We start from the raw sequence: 14,278 nt of genomic DNA on the forward strand, positions 1-14,278 counted from the left end.
ATTTGGTGATCTTTAAAGTCCATGATGCGGACTAGTCCACCATAGCTAAAATAAGTAGGCACAGAACTGCCAAGTTGAATGCAGACTCCACTGGTGTTCTACTATCTCTAACTCTTTTTCGGCAATATATATCCGGACTGGTCTTTGCAATCCTTAAACCAGTCCACACGCGCCAAAACACAACTTGTGCCAATGTATCATAAGTTATGCACACACTCTCTCATACACAACCTGTGATGTCAACTTATCACCCCCCTCATTCCCTAACACCCCACTCTCGAACTCGACATATCGCCAAGATGAAATCGAGACTCCCTTGAACCAGAAAGTATACAGACACCAAGTTCCAGAACTCGACCCAAGACTCTTGGCAGCTATTACATACTCCCCCGGAACAGCCTCTTCCCCTCTCCTTTCTCGCCACAGAGGCTCCAGCTCCAAATTCTGGACAAATACACCAGCTGACAGTTTGTCTGCCAAGTCCACCGACCAAATTTCGATTCGAGAGGTAGCGGTATCAGACGCTGTCTCAGCTAAGCGCATGATAAACCGTTTTCTTTCTTGCGGGGTTGCTTGTTCAATCGGGGTATTCTCCTCGCAGAGATATTCTCTGTCGTAAATAGGACTGGTTGGATACCTCGGGTAGAATGTAAGATTTCCAGTGAACCCTCCACTCCCAGAAGCATTTAAACCTGAGGATTGCTTGGTGGATCTCCATGACCCATGCAGAGCACGAAAGATTGCTGATGCGGCAGCCTTTTGTGCTGCGTCATGATGATAGATTAGACTATCTTGCAAGTCATCCAACGTTCTCACAGCCTCCTTGTTTGGGACAGCGAGGACATCGTCTCGATTGGACCGTGTTGTGTCAGTGCCATAAAGATACCGAGCTGGAACAACAGGTCCAGACCGGCTATCACCCGATAGTATAGAACGTTCAATCCCCAGGTCTCTAGCAAAAGACTCCATTAATCCCACATAATCCGCCATAGGAAATTGACCACGAGCAAGATGTGGATCAGCCCGTCTAAGACTTCGAAGTCCTTCCCTCTGATCAGCCGTTTGGCAAACAACAGCCTCATCCTGCCCGTACCACAATTTTCCCAGATATCTCGCTTGCATCTCCATAACACCCCAATAAGGACCACGGTAAAACCCAACAAAACCTACATCTGGAATTTCAGAGCGGACAGTACCCCCTTTATCCAGGATCAAAGGCGAGAAGGGATCTTCTGTGGAGTATTCCAGAGCAGACAATACATCTTCTGGTAACAACGAGAGGGATTTGTAAGGCATAAATCCCGTAGCCATGACAATAGCTGCCACATTATCTATCATCACTGCATCCCCGTTGGGCAGTATGTACTCGACCAAAGCGAGTTTAGTATCGTGGTTTGATTGCACGGAAACAACCCGGCCCATGGCGGCTTGGATCGTCCCAGCTCGCACGAACTCGGCATAGTCATTTCCTATAGCAACCCACGGTGGTTGGACCTTCTTATCGCTATCCTGTGTGAAACCCATATGACCATATCTCTTGTAGTCGCTCCCAAGCAAAGACTGGAAATAGCTGTTGGTCTGGATCGCTTTTTCTTCTGAGACGGGACCTAGCGCGTATTCGATCGTGCCAGGGGGTCGACGGGCTAGATCGTACATTGCCAAGTCCAAGGGTAGGAATGAGGCAGTTTCTTCGGACTCTTGGGGGAGATAGGTCGGGAGAGCCCAGAATGATCTTGAGTGGATGTGGTGGACTTTCGCTGCGGAAGGGTGTATCTGCTCAGTTGATAGTGCGGTTGAGGACTGGTGGAGGGCTACGGCGGATGCAGCTTCGACTCCTGACATGCTGCCACCGATAATGACAATTTGGCCTTGGGAAGTGACATCCGTGAGATTGTCTCGCTCACGGTGAAGGGTCGAACTGTGAATGACCCGTCCAGGAAATTGATCTAGACCTGGTATATCTGGGATATACTGCTGGGCAAAGTAACCTGAGGCTATAACCAGTAGGTCAAAGTCTTCTGAAAAGACCTTACCATCAGGAGAATCGAAGGATGTCTGATCTCCATGTGCACTAGGTAGGACTGAAGTCAGCATACGCTTCACCACCACGAAGAAAATATCCCACAAACCTTTCCTTCACCCATTGAACAGTCCACTTCAAACCCTTCTGATCCCTCACCGATCGCTCCGTCCGCACAACTCTATGCCCTAACCTTAACACATCCCGAGGAATATACCGCTCAGCATAAGAAGCCAGATACCTACCAACCTGACTAGCCCTCGGAAACAACGGCAAATCCTCACCAGGGAATACAGACCCCCAAGCAAGATCGGAAAACGCAACAGTAAAACGACTAAGATTCGTCCGCATGCGCGGATCTAATGTACCCGGCGTGCCATCAGTCTTGGTATCAGAGGCTGGAAACCCCGCCGGCCATAGACCGCCGATCTCATGTCGGCTGTCAAATATGACTGGGGAGAATGCTCCTTGGGGGAAATTGTGTAGAAGGGTTTTGGCTGTGACTAGACCTGAAGGGCCGGCGCCTGAGTTGGATAAGATGTTAATGTGAGGTTATGAGATCGGGGAATGAAATGGCTGTTTTAAGATATTGGAGCTTACCGATTATAGCTACCTTCTTGGTCATTTTGTCTTTACTTGTTTGTAGACGGGCATTCACTGTCTGGGATGTTCGCCCGATGATGTTGGAACTGTCGTTGATTAAGTTACCCCGCCCATTGATCCACTCAGAAACATCGTGGGTCTCTTCTTCTCTACACTACGAAGTAGTTATATTCATGTTGGATAGTATCTGTGCGATGTATATATTATCCTTATGCTATTTAGGCACAGTTTTGTGCGTTTGGAAGTTCCAGTTTATAAGGTAACATTGTAAAACATAAGTTACCGGAAGCAGTGAGGTATACCCCGGCTGTCCGCAACCTTGGCAAGAGGTTGAGTAACACTATTTAGTAGTAAACGCATATTGTAGCATCCAATCAACCAACTCCTGTGTTAAATGGACAATAAACTAAAGACAATGATATAAGCCAAGGATTTAATCTGACTTTGGTGTCACTAACACCGACTTTTTCCAGTTCAGAGGCCTAGCACCTTAACTGTCCAGGATATAAGTCATAATAATAATCTCATAATATTAACATTATATTAACATGATAAAACTGAGACCTGTCAGAGTACATATATTCTAACTCCCAAAAGAATGTCCCAATAATGCTCAAAGCATAGTGAATGGCGTCCCGTCTCGGCATACATACTCCATCCACGTCATGACGTTGACGCCAAGCATAACCCACGGAAGTACCCAGAGGGGAAAGTCGATGATTTACCCTATAAGGCAAGCCAAGATTCCTGCGGCTTGGGCCCCGAATCGCTAGGGATTGACTTTCTGATCGTACTCGGGGCTCTGGGGTGCGGGGGTGGTGGTGTGGAAGTGATCGAAACGTCGAGAAAAAGTCTAGCGTATCTTTGTCGCATGTACATGTAGCTCTGTCGCATTCGCATTCGCATTCCCACAGTGAACGCGGATTCTGATGTCCATTCTCGTTCTCATTTTCATTCTCATTCTCATTCTCGCTTGAATGGTATGTATGTGTTGGCGACAATCATGATACCCGCTGGAGCCATTCGGTGACTTGGATTTCGGGCGAGTTCAGACTGGGTTTGCAGGCTTCGTTGCATTCTTGTTCTGTGACGAGCGTGTCGACGTTTCGCTCGGTCAGAGGGATTTTGTATTGGTTCTTTTTTCGGAGGAGTTCTTTCTCTGCGAGGGCAGAGGGTGATATTTTGGAGAGGGTATTTCGGAGTCGTTGGATGCCTCCGGAGACAGAGCGTTGGATTGGAGGTGGACCAAATGGATGGTCAACCTTCCAGGGTCCTTCTGAGGGCAGTGACTGCGTGCCTTTCTTGGGAGATCTCGCCATGGTGAACGGGGGTGATCTGGGATAGAGGTGGAGAGGGACTGGCGGCAGCGGCAGTTAAGTAGGAATTATTGGCTCTTGGGAGTCTTTCTGGTACTATTTATGCGGGACCTGCGGGGGACGTGCCTCTCTTGTTATTGGAGCTGGAGTTGCCCATGGAGTTTGCGATGCATTAGTCGCCCGCTCCACCTCCTCTTATGGGACAAGGATGTTCGCTATGGAATGCGAATGAGCTTAACTGATCGACTGGGGCTCATCGTTGCTCCGTACGTCGAACGAGAATCCAGTGAAGCCTGCTACGTCATGTCGGGAGAAGATGCCGATCCCACTGTAGGGTGGGGCTTGGCATAAACCTGTTCCATGGAGTATGTGAGGATAGGAGAATTGACCCAGGGAAATGGTCATCTTTGGTCAAATAGAAACCGAAGAAAAACGCCGGACTAATGTCACATTGCTGTCAAACCGCTCTCGTTCGTCGGCATCACAGTCAAAGTCAAATTGTTCCACAGTTGTCTACTCCATGTGATCCTAACTAGTGTGATCTAGATGATCTAGATGTCTAGAGTAGAGTTATTCTCACACTATCACTGCCAAATCTATACAAATGTATAGCACTTCAGCTTTATTGCACCTATATCTTTCTCAATAAGTAAACCTGAAACTAGGATGATCATCTCCAAGGTTCTCCAGCTCCTCCCGCGGCCACTGGTATCGATGATCCCTCTTACCCTGCTCACGGAGACGATTCTCACGATGCAAATAAGTAAAGAAGACAACACACGCCAAACCACAAATCCACACCATACCCAAACTCACACCGAAACCAGTAGCATAGGTTGGAGCCTCCGAATCAAAAAAGACATTGCTGGCAACGAGACCGCCACAATTACCAAATCCGATCTGCATAGCCGACGCAATCGATTGCTTATAATGCCCACCCATGTTGTTGCTAAGCCAGCCCATTAAAATCGGCTGCGTCATGTATCCTCCGCCGGTGATGGCATACAGAGCAAAATATCGGGCACCAACGGGCACTGACTTCTGGCAGATCAGAATCACGTACCCAATTGTGGCGATGATACAGCCTGTCAATGTAAATGCGAATCGATGGCGCAGTCGATCGCTTGCGAAGGCTGTGGCTAGTGCGATCACTGTCGCGACGATGTAAATTGGGATACTCATGACTTGGGCTCGAACGGATGTCCAGCCGAGTTGTTTGAGAATTGTTGGGGTGAAGAAGGATGAAGCGTAGCCGGTGTTTACAATACCAAAGTACATGATCGGACTGTAGATGTCAATATGTGTCAGACCTGAGACAGGACACAATACTCACCCCAGATAAAGCTTGATATCCGAGAATGTACGCTTGATCGCTGGCTTGTCGAAGCGGTTCATTTGCGCCTCTCCATGGTCCTCCGATAGTCTCTGAAGCAGCAGAGCTCGCTCTTGCTCATTCAAAAACGATGCTTTCTCTGGCCAATCCACAATAAGGAACTTGGCAACAATAGCAGCAACGACTGTAACTAGACCTTCTATGATGAAGATCCAGCGCCAGCCGCTATAACCTGCCACACCATCCATCTGGGCGATAGCATAGGCGAGAAGCTAACAGATGATGTTTCAGCTCTGAACGTATCACAACCACACAGGACATACATACTCCACTAACTGCGCCAGCCAGAATGCTAGCACTGAAGAAGACATTCAATCGCCACTGCAATTCATGACGCTTGTAATACATAGCAATCAAATAAATGCAACCTATCACATTAGTGAAGAACAAGTGAGAGATCACAACTTGACAACTGACACACCTGGCATGAACCCTGCTTCAAACAACCCCAATAAGAAACGACATGCAACGAGGCCACCGAAACTTTTAGTTACACCTTGGCAGATTGTCACTATGCCTAATATCGTTTAAAGTTAGCGCAACTCTCTCTCGGCTCAATTTGGCTGTTCATACCCCACAGGAACATAATCCCACTCAACCACCACGACGGTGGCACTTTCCTCAAGACGAGATTGCTGGGAACTTCAAATAGAATATACGGAATAAAGAATATAAAAAGCGCAATATTATAATCATGGCCTTCCATACCCAGATCTTTCTCTAAACCTTGGAGTCGGGCGTTTCCAATGTTGATCCGATCAAGGAAGGCAAGCAAGAAAAGGAACATAAGGATCGGAACAACGTGGATGTCAAGTTTCCAGAGCAGTCGTTTCTCCGCTGAGCGATCCAGCTCTGGTGTTGAAGACTGAGACTTGACATCTTCGACTGTTTCATGGTCGCATTCTTTTTCGGGATCCATTTTGGATATAGTAGGGTATAATGATAAAGTGATCCGAGTGGATCCGATATCTCAATGTGTAAGGTTACATCGAGTAGGACACACCGCGGAAAGTGAGCTTTTTAAGTACAATTTGACCAGCAGTCGATTGCGCTGTAAAACCGCGTTGACTGGGGAAATCCGGGGTATTGCTGATCTTCCCCCGCACGGCCATCTGGCATTCGTTCCGCCTTTTACTCTAAAGGTGAGAATTAGTTCCGCTGTAGAGAATGCCAAGCGCGCCCAGACATAGCTTGGTTGTTATTGGTGTTAGCACGGAGTTGGGAATAGGGTGTCACAATCACATCTGCAAAGTTGGTCCACCTCTAAGCTTCAGTATATTGATCTTAATACAAACAGAGACCCCAGGTTCAAAGCGGGGCTTTGTCCTCATGTTTCCGATCTTGTTGATACGCTTAGGATACTACTTTCCACTAGGCGAAGTTGTACAAGCGCGGAACGGTACTCCGGAATGTCATTCCGCATGTTGTTTGCCCCAGCGGGACGTGCTTGGACAAACCTACATGAGGACAAAGATACGGACAGCCAATAAGCATGTAGCCAAAAACAATACTGAATAGGTCTAGATCTGCGAATTGAATATTGACCTGACATTCCATGCACTCATGACCGATTGTTCAAGATCCAATATTCTTACGAAGAGCAGGCTCCAAAGGGAAAGTCTGCTCGTCCTCTGCAACATCCTTAAAAACCGTATCCCAGCGATCCTGAAGCTGCCGGGGTGTTTCCCATGCATTTTCAGGGTCTCGCAACCAAAGTCTCAATAGATGACGCCTAATACAATCATGCCGTTAGCTGTGTGATAAGAAGCATCGGGCCATATAAGAAATTCCAACTCACTCGTGGCCAGGCTCATCTTTAAATCCATTACGAGCATGGAAGATGCTGAGGTTATTCACATATTGAACATCACCTTTTTGGAAATCCAGAGAAGCTCTATGCTCTTCCGCCAAGAAGTGCAGCGCGTCGAGTGCCTCGGCTTGAGCTTCTGAGATAGGAGGAATATCCTTAGACCGGGGTTGAGCCAGGAAGCCAGTAAAGTATCTGCGGGCGTACTGAATAAGAACGCGTTCGGGTGTATTTGCCGTAGCAGGCTGATGATACAGCAGAGGGCGGAGAGTATAGGGCTTGGACGGATTGTTGAACCTGGGCGTATTAGCTTGCAAGGATTATTCTCTTTTACTTCGGGACACTTAACCCATCGACTGGCCAGTCCTGAGACAAAGTGTGAATAAGATCCGGTCTCTCCTTAGCCAGGATATTATAGACGTGCCAGCTACTAGACAGGTAGCTCTCACCTCCTTCCGCGGCTCGATTGAGACATAGCAGTGAGATGATATCACCGGCATCGGTATGGAAAACCTGCTTATCGGCCGTGTTCGAGGGCGCACCGATCTTCTCCCGCTCAGTTGTGCTAGTGAGGTCTTTGATATGCGATATCACGGGCGAAGTGCCGTTGGCCAGTCGGGTATCCTGCTGGCGCCCGCGGATATTTCCGATATGAGACGATACTCCAGTATAGATAATAATATTGTCTTCGCGGGAGTATTCATCGATACGCAGGCCTCGGAGAACGACAAAACCGCGACCAGTGTGGATTTCCTTTGACAAGTCTCGCAGTGTGGGTCGAAGGGTAGGAAGAGGGAAGGTTGACTGGTTGATATGTCCCAGAGGAAGGTTGAGAGCTGGTCAAATTAGCAAAAAGTTGATACTAATCATTTTGGGCAGTTACACCTTTGAAGCTTTTCAGAGCAGCATCTATTTCATCCAACTGATCATCTTTCAAATGATAAATCCAGTCGTCCCCTTTCTCAACATCCTTTCCTTCCCAAACAAGTGGTGATATGAGCTGCTGTGGAAACCCCGCGGGCAAAGAGGTCTGTAGAGTCTCAGTCGCCTTGCGGCGACGTGTACGCTCTTTATATTTCTCATATTCTGGATGATACTGAATATCAGGCTGGACGGGTACAGTGATAGTCTCAGTAGCAGACATATTGGATATGTTAATCTAACGTTCGTGGTGGTCAAAGGTGTGATAAAAAAAAAGGATAGTCACTGAGAGAGAAGTGGTCATTTAAACTGCGAAGGTTGATAAGCCTCACTTAGGTCTTAAGCATTTATGATCGCGACATAGCCGTGTAACTTAACAAAAATATCTTAGTTATCACGACATCAACCCCGCAAAGCGCGAGATAGCCAGTGAAGTTAGGAAAATTAGTTACAGCGGGGTCTCAAATATTTAGATCAGAACAATAGATTACAATACCTCTAGCAGAAGTCCTCTAGTTTCTTGAGGCCTACTTTTATTACAAAGTGTTCAAAAACGAGCTACGAAGCCGGCGGAAAAAGAGATCAAAAGAAGTGAGACCAGTATACGGAGATAAAAGATGAAGCTATCTATGTCTCCCGAGGTAGAACTGTAGTATAAAGGTGCTCCTAGTATATCTCTGTCTAATAGCTACGATCGCACCATCTAAACGCGATCGACGCAATATCGTCTCGGGATTAGCTGATTAGCGTCCAATAAGGCAAAAATCGTAGAGCAAAGAGTGAGGGCCTCTCAATACCTCCCTCCTCCGATCGACATATTGAAACTTCAGATTAGAATCTATACAAAAATCCAACAAGATGCTCCTTCAATGTTATGAAGTTCAGCTTATCAAGTTAAAGTTGAGGCGAAAGATAACGGCACGTGCGCCCATTAGTCAAGACCATCTTTCCCCAGCCTCTGTATTCGATCCCCATATATGAATGAAATGAGTCAAACCACTAGAAACATCTCAGACATCACGGGCGGCAATCGCGTCGACCCGCATCGTCCGTTTCCCTGTGATAAATGCTCAAAAACTTTTACGCGGAGTGTAAGTACCCCAGCTCCTTATCTCCTCTGCCTAGTTTTGACGCCGATCCGGTCTGCCGCAGGAAAATCTACAGCGGCATAAGCGTGCACGTAAGTCTGCATGAATATTCCTTCATAGAAAACTCCAAATATTGATGCTCTACAAGGTCATGGTGGCGCTTCGCGCAAGGATTTCCAGTGTGGCAGATGTCATGCTCGATTCTCCCGAAGGTCTTGTTTCCACTTTCATGCCCGCCATGCATTGCAATAAAACTGAAAATCTTGCAGCGACGTATATAAACGACATGGTGATCGTTGCCGTGCGACAGGATCTCCGATTCAGACATCTCAGCCACATGTACCGTGGGAGGGTGTGCATACCCCCCGGCAATGGTCGGCATAACACCACCTTTGACCACCAACCCTAACCCAGCCAAACCTGTCGTGACCGACGAAGCTTTTTGGGAAGAGCACAGTACATTTGCTACTGGATTACCCCAAAGTCTCTCATCTCCCTCGCTGAGGTATGCTTGCCTTGAGCTGATTTGTATTAATTGCGTCCGATGTCGTTCCACAGTAAGGGGGACTCATCGATTGAAATGACACGTCTAACAACGGAAACTTAATCCACAGTAACCACGCCAATAACGAAGAAACATACGTCAAGCAGTATTTTGAGCATTTCCATCCGTCTTTCCCTCTGTTGCATCGACCTACATTCACTGTATCCTTGACGCCGAAGTTACTGCTGGAGGCCGTTACTGTCATTGGAAGCTTATTTTCTCCCAACTTATATGATCATGGGGAGACGCGAGCTCTCGCACAGTGGCGTCAAGCTATATGGCAAAGTGGACAGGAAGAGCTTCGGCATATGGTATATGATGAGACTCCACTATCGTGTCGTATGAGAGCAACGTTCTAATCAATATTGAAATAGGTTTCCTTGAATTGCAGTGAGATCAGACAGCCCTGGGTCATGCAAGCGTGGCTTCTCTATATAATCTACGGGGTATACGCAAGCGAAGCAGGTCAATTCCAGACCGTGAAAAAGATGCTGCGGCAACTTATTGATGTCAGTATTGTCTTCTGCAATTTCCTTTTTCCCCTTTACCTAGACTTATCTTTTGATATAGGCTGTACGCGAAATTGGTCTGTCCCAACAGGGTATCGCTATGCCAGATGCCCAGTCTTGGATGTATCAGCATGATTACAATTCACCCAGAGATGATTCGCAAACTCTCTATACACGGTGGATGTCCTATATTACCACTGAATCGATGAGACTGTCGCTGTACACTCTAGTCTTCCTGGACTCACACACGTTTTCGCCCTGCAATTCTCGGCCTTTGATGTCACCGATGGAACTTGGCTGGGAGCTTCCCTTCCCTATCAATTTGTGGGAAGCCAAAAACTCCGAGATATGGCTTTTGAGATTCAATGAGAACTTTGGACTTTCGACTTTTACAACAGCCAACAGTCTGTTACACGGGCCGCGTGGCGTTGGGACCGCCTCTCTGACAATTGCTACTCAGCAACTCATGACCGAAACACCGGACTCGGAACTTTTATCAGCGCTAGAGGCATCCCCCTTTGCCGCTTTTTGCGTTCTGACGAACATGGGTGCTCTTGTGCGGGACTTTACGCGGTGTTACTATCAGATGCCGCCCAGTCCATCCGATCCGAATCCGTTCCATATACTGACTCAGGCTCAGAATAAACAAGTGCACACGGCAATAGAAGCAATTACGAAGATTGTCAAGAAGCAGGCTTACACTGGTGACAACCCCCAGTTTCTCCTATGGAGAACGAACGAGCTCTTCATCTCTTCTCTCAAGATCAGCTTATGTCGCCCCGATCAGCTCTTGGTAGGAGGCATTGTGGATAACAGTTTGATAGCTGGGATGGCTGCTTCCACTCACCTGACTCAAGGAAACCTTGTCGCGATCCGACGGTCAGCACCTCTTGTTCTTCACCATGTCGGTGGCGATGAGGGAATTTTGGCTCTTTTGAATGATCTATCTGGCGCATTGTCCAGAATCTCCGGGGAGGAGCAGGATAAAGTGGTCCGCGAAGCACCATGGGTCACCGTGACCAGTTACGGTGTTTTATTATGTATCTGGGGAGCGCTCAAACGCGCAAGCACCGATATCCGTCACCACTTGAACACATTCAACGAACTCCCAAAAACCTCGGAATCTTGCATGTTGATCTTCAACACCCTTATGGAGTCCGCCCTTCTCAATTTCTCCACAGAGAATGATCGGGTCCGAGACCCCCGTTTGTGGACTATGGATCGGGAGGCTTTCGTTAGTCTGCTTGATGAAGGAGAGTCACTATTTGTCAATTTAATCAAGGCCTTCTGTCAGCGAAGATCCGTGTGGGGGATCGGGCCTTCCATGCTGGCTGTCTTGGGCGAGATCCCGGGTACTGGGCCCGAGTGAACCCGTCGGGTGTTGTCCGAGCGAGTGGACGGTGGGTACACCAAGTGGAGCTCCACATCCCATTCGGTTCCTTAAGTTCGGTCAACCTTAACTGCAATCCGTTTTAAACCCGCGAGGAAGCTAAAGGCTTCCGGAAAGTTTTCAAATCGAGCAACTGCAATCTAAAGAGCCAAAATGACATCATCGACACTGAGAGTTGGCTGGGTAGGTTATCATCCCTTATTTGGTTGCTCATTTGCTGACCGGGCGTCAATAGTATGGCCTTGGATCGATGGGGCTGGGAATGTCCCTCAATCTCCAAAAATATCTTCAGAGCAACAAGTTGTCGCCACTTCGTTACAGTAACCGCACTTTGTCAAAAGGTGGTAGTCTGCGTGGTGAAGGAGCCATACCTGAAGAGAAGTTCGAAGATGTCGTCCGACATTCGGATGTAATTTTTACAATGGTAGGAAGTGCATTTGTTTGTTACAGGACGTGCGCTGTATTGACGAAGACAAATAGATCTCCAATGACGATGTCCTAATGGACCTGATTAACAAGGCCCTATTCGCGGGCGATTCATTGAAAGGCAAAATATTTGTAGACACTTCTACTATTCATCCAGAAACATCAGAATGGGCCACATCGCGCCTCAGTGAATACGGAGCAGCATTCGTAGCTGCTCCAGTGTTTGGTGCTAGCCCCGTGGCAGCCGCTGGGAAGCTGATTTTCGCGGTAGCCGGACCTGCTATGGCAGTTGAGACAATCAAACCTCTTATCACGAACGTTATGGGACGTAGCATCATTGATATGGGAAAAGACGTGCGAAAATCCAGCCTCCTCAAAATTTCTGGGTAAGCATCAGCTCAATCTGTGAAACAATCATCAACGTTGAGCTAATTCACTCCTTTCCCCAGAAATATCCTCGTTATCAGCTTCATGGAAGTGGTTGCCGAAGCACAAGTATTTGCCGAAGTGACGGGGATTGGCAGTCAACAGTTGGAGGAATTTATTGGCAATATGTTTGGTCCCGTGCTCGAGAGCTACTCCAAACGTATTACTACTGGCGCGTATGCACCGCCACTGGGCACGTCTCCCGGGTTTGCAGCCGCCCTTGCAAGCAAAGACATGAACCACGCTCTCTCCATCGCTGCCAGTCATTCAACGCGTCTCCCAACGCTCGAAACTGCATCACATCGTCTTATGTCAGCCCGAGAATATGCTGGTGAGTGCTTGGATAGTTCAGCCATGTATGGAACAGGGCGAATGGAAGCGGGCCTGTCTTTTGGAGCGAAAACAGTCGACAGGGAAACTGAGTCTTTTGCTTCTGACCAAACAGAACGTTTGTGTTTTTACTTGAAATTGATCTAAGATTCACTCAACGCTTCCTGGCTTGTTTCCTTCCAAAAAGGAAAATACAATAAGGCCATGTACGTTGCCTTGCGAGTGAACCAGCTATTAAGAGCGTTAAGCTTTAGAACAGAAAGACGCCTGATGCTTGATGGTAGCAGTGCTTTTTCTACAGACAGCTTAAATTTCTATGTAATTCCAAATTCCACCCAAGTCACAGAATTTTCGTAGGCGGAATTTACTCTCTTAACCAGATAGTATAGACTGTTTCTCAATTTCTTTCTTCTAACGTTAACTCTCAGATTTCATGTTCATTTAGTCATTCCAGAATATACAGGTTGCCCCTGCCAATCCCATACACCTTTACAAACGTTTCTCCAGATCAACGACCTCACTTATTGGAGCCACAATTCCTTGGCTCAAGGTCGCGATTGTTGTATTCCCTAGTGGTCTGCGTCCCCGGCCCGTACCGTATCCGAAATGATGGGACACAATAGCTTTGACACCCGCAATGCCCACCTTGGTGAGGGCCCAGTCTGCATGACTGAGCTTGGACTGAAGCTCTTGTGCTGCCTGAAGCTCGCCCTTCTCATAGTGCCGCAATACCTCCACATGCAGCTTAGGTACAATGTTGGCGAGTGCGGCAATAATCCCGTTCGATCCAGCGACGAGCGCGGGAAGGAAAAAGTCTGACTTTCCACCAAACGCAGCAAATGATGTCTCTGAAAGTGCAGATGAGACACGTTGGAGCTTTCCAACGTTGCCGCACGTGAGCTTGCACCCGACAACATTTGGATTGGACTCGGCTAGGCGGATTATGGAGTCGGAACTGATGTCGATTCCTCCTGTCACGCCAGGGAAGTTGTATATGAGAATAGGAAGCTCGGATTGAGATGCCACCTGCATTTTCAAGTATTGTTAGACCATTAAAACACGAGAGAGGGTTTTCCTTAAGGATATGGAAAGATCTTACATCATGGAAGAAGCCTCCAATAACGGATGCATTCATGGCTGCAACCCAGTATGCCGGTGGCAACACGAGAGCAAAATTGGCACCGGAAGCTTTAGCCTCTGAGATATATGATAGCGTTTCCCGCACACTAGGTGCGCCACAACCGACAATCAACTGCAATCCTGTATAGCCCAGATGGTCAAGGTAGTCGCGGACAGAGCGCACCAGAGTCTTGCGCTCGCCATGATCCAGATGGGGAGCCTCTCCATTGCTTCCCTGAAGCACAATGCCGGTGACCCCGCCTTCAGCCATGCGCTTCGCATGAGCCAATGTGCTTTGGAGATCGAGGGACTCGTCCTCCTCGAAGAACGTTACTAGTGGCGTATAGACACCGAAGTTGGGCTTTGCTGGTGCCATTTCGTTATGA

At 47.7% G+C, this 14,278-nt stretch overlaps 7 protein-coding genes across 7 annotated transcripts; 2 read left to right on the forward strand and 5 right to left on the reverse strand.

Annotated features, from left to right (window-relative positions):
• Window positions 1-204: 204 nt before the first annotated feature.
• On the reverse strand, window positions 205-2,645 carry N7446_012938 (uncharacterized protein; the record flags this gene model as incomplete). The annotated part of the gene is made up of 3 exons (XM_058521680.1): window positions 205-2,071; window positions 2,130-2,544; window positions 2,621-2,645. 3 exons carry the CDS (start codon window positions 2,643-2,645, stop codon window positions 205-207), a joined length of 2,307 nt encoding a protein of 768 aa, XP_058365157.1.
• Window positions 2,646-3,624: 979 nt separating this feature from the next.
• On the reverse strand, window positions 3,625-3,942 carry N7446_012939 (uncharacterized protein; the record flags this gene model as incomplete). The annotated part of the gene is made up of 1 exon (XM_058521681.1): window positions 3,625-3,942. The coding sequence occupies one exon, from the start codon at window positions 3,940-3,942 to the stop codon at window positions 3,625-3,627; it is 318 nt and encodes a 105-aa protein (XP_058365158.1).
• Window positions 3,943-4,581: 639 nt separating this feature from the next.
• On the reverse strand, window positions 4,582-6,299 carry N7446_012940 (allantoate permease family MFS transporter; the record flags this gene model as incomplete). The annotated part of the gene is made up of 5 exons (XM_058521682.1): window positions 4,582-5,224; window positions 5,273-5,544; window positions 5,600-5,700; window positions 5,754-5,849; window positions 5,906-6,299. Coding segments are annotated over 5 exons (1,506 nt in total), but the record flags the coding sequence as incomplete, so codon positions are not given.
• A 608-nt stretch (window positions 6,300-6,907) lies between these two features.
• On the reverse strand, window positions 6,908-8,283 carry N7446_012941 (TauD/TfdA family dioxygenase; the record flags this gene model as incomplete). The annotated part of the gene is made up of 4 exons (XM_058521683.1): window positions 6,908-7,064; window positions 7,131-7,436; window positions 7,489-7,975; window positions 8,025-8,283. 4 exons carry the CDS (start codon window positions 8,281-8,283, stop codon window positions 6,908-6,910), a joined length of 1,209 nt encoding a protein of 402 aa, XP_058365160.1.
• A 1,236-nt stretch (window positions 8,284-9,519) lies between these two features.
• N7446_012942 (fungal specific transcription factor domain-containing protein) lies at window positions 9,520-11,570 on the forward strand (the record flags this gene model as incomplete). The annotated part of the gene is made up of 4 exons (XM_058521684.1): window positions 9,520-9,653; window positions 9,763-10,003; window positions 10,067-10,201; window positions 10,263-11,570. 4 exons carry the CDS (start codon window positions 9,520-9,522, stop codon window positions 11,568-11,570), a joined length of 1,818 nt encoding a protein of 605 aa, XP_058365161.1.
• A 174-nt stretch (window positions 11,571-11,744) lies between these two features.
• Window positions 11,745-12,920, forward strand: N7446_012943 (NAD(P)-dependent oxidoreductase; the record flags this gene model as incomplete). Its single annotated transcript, XM_058521685.1, has 4 exons — window positions 11,745-11,774; window positions 11,827-12,015; window positions 12,072-12,403; window positions 12,467-12,920. 4 exons carry the CDS (start codon window positions 11,745-11,747, stop codon window positions 12,918-12,920), a joined length of 1,005 nt encoding a protein of 334 aa, XP_058365162.1.
• A 342-nt stretch (window positions 12,921-13,262) lies between these two features.
• On the reverse strand, window positions 13,263-14,268 carry N7446_012944 (dihydrodipicolinate synthase family protein; the record flags this gene model as incomplete). Its single annotated transcript, XM_058521686.1, has 2 exons — window positions 13,263-13,799; window positions 13,873-14,268. The coding sequence occupies 2 exons, from the start codon at window positions 14,266-14,268 to the stop codon at window positions 13,263-13,265; spliced, it is 933 nt and encodes a 310-aa protein (XP_058365163.1).
• Window positions 14,269-14,278: the final 10 nt, after the last annotated feature.

Source organism: Penicillium canescens (genome assembly GCF_028828765.1).
Source record: "Penicillium canescens strain IBT 15451 chromosome Unknown utg000011l_segment0_segment0, whole genome shotgun sequence".
Taxonomy (NCBI): domain Eukaryota; kingdom Fungi; phylum Ascomycota; class Eurotiomycetes; order Eurotiales; family Aspergillaceae; genus Penicillium; species Penicillium canescens.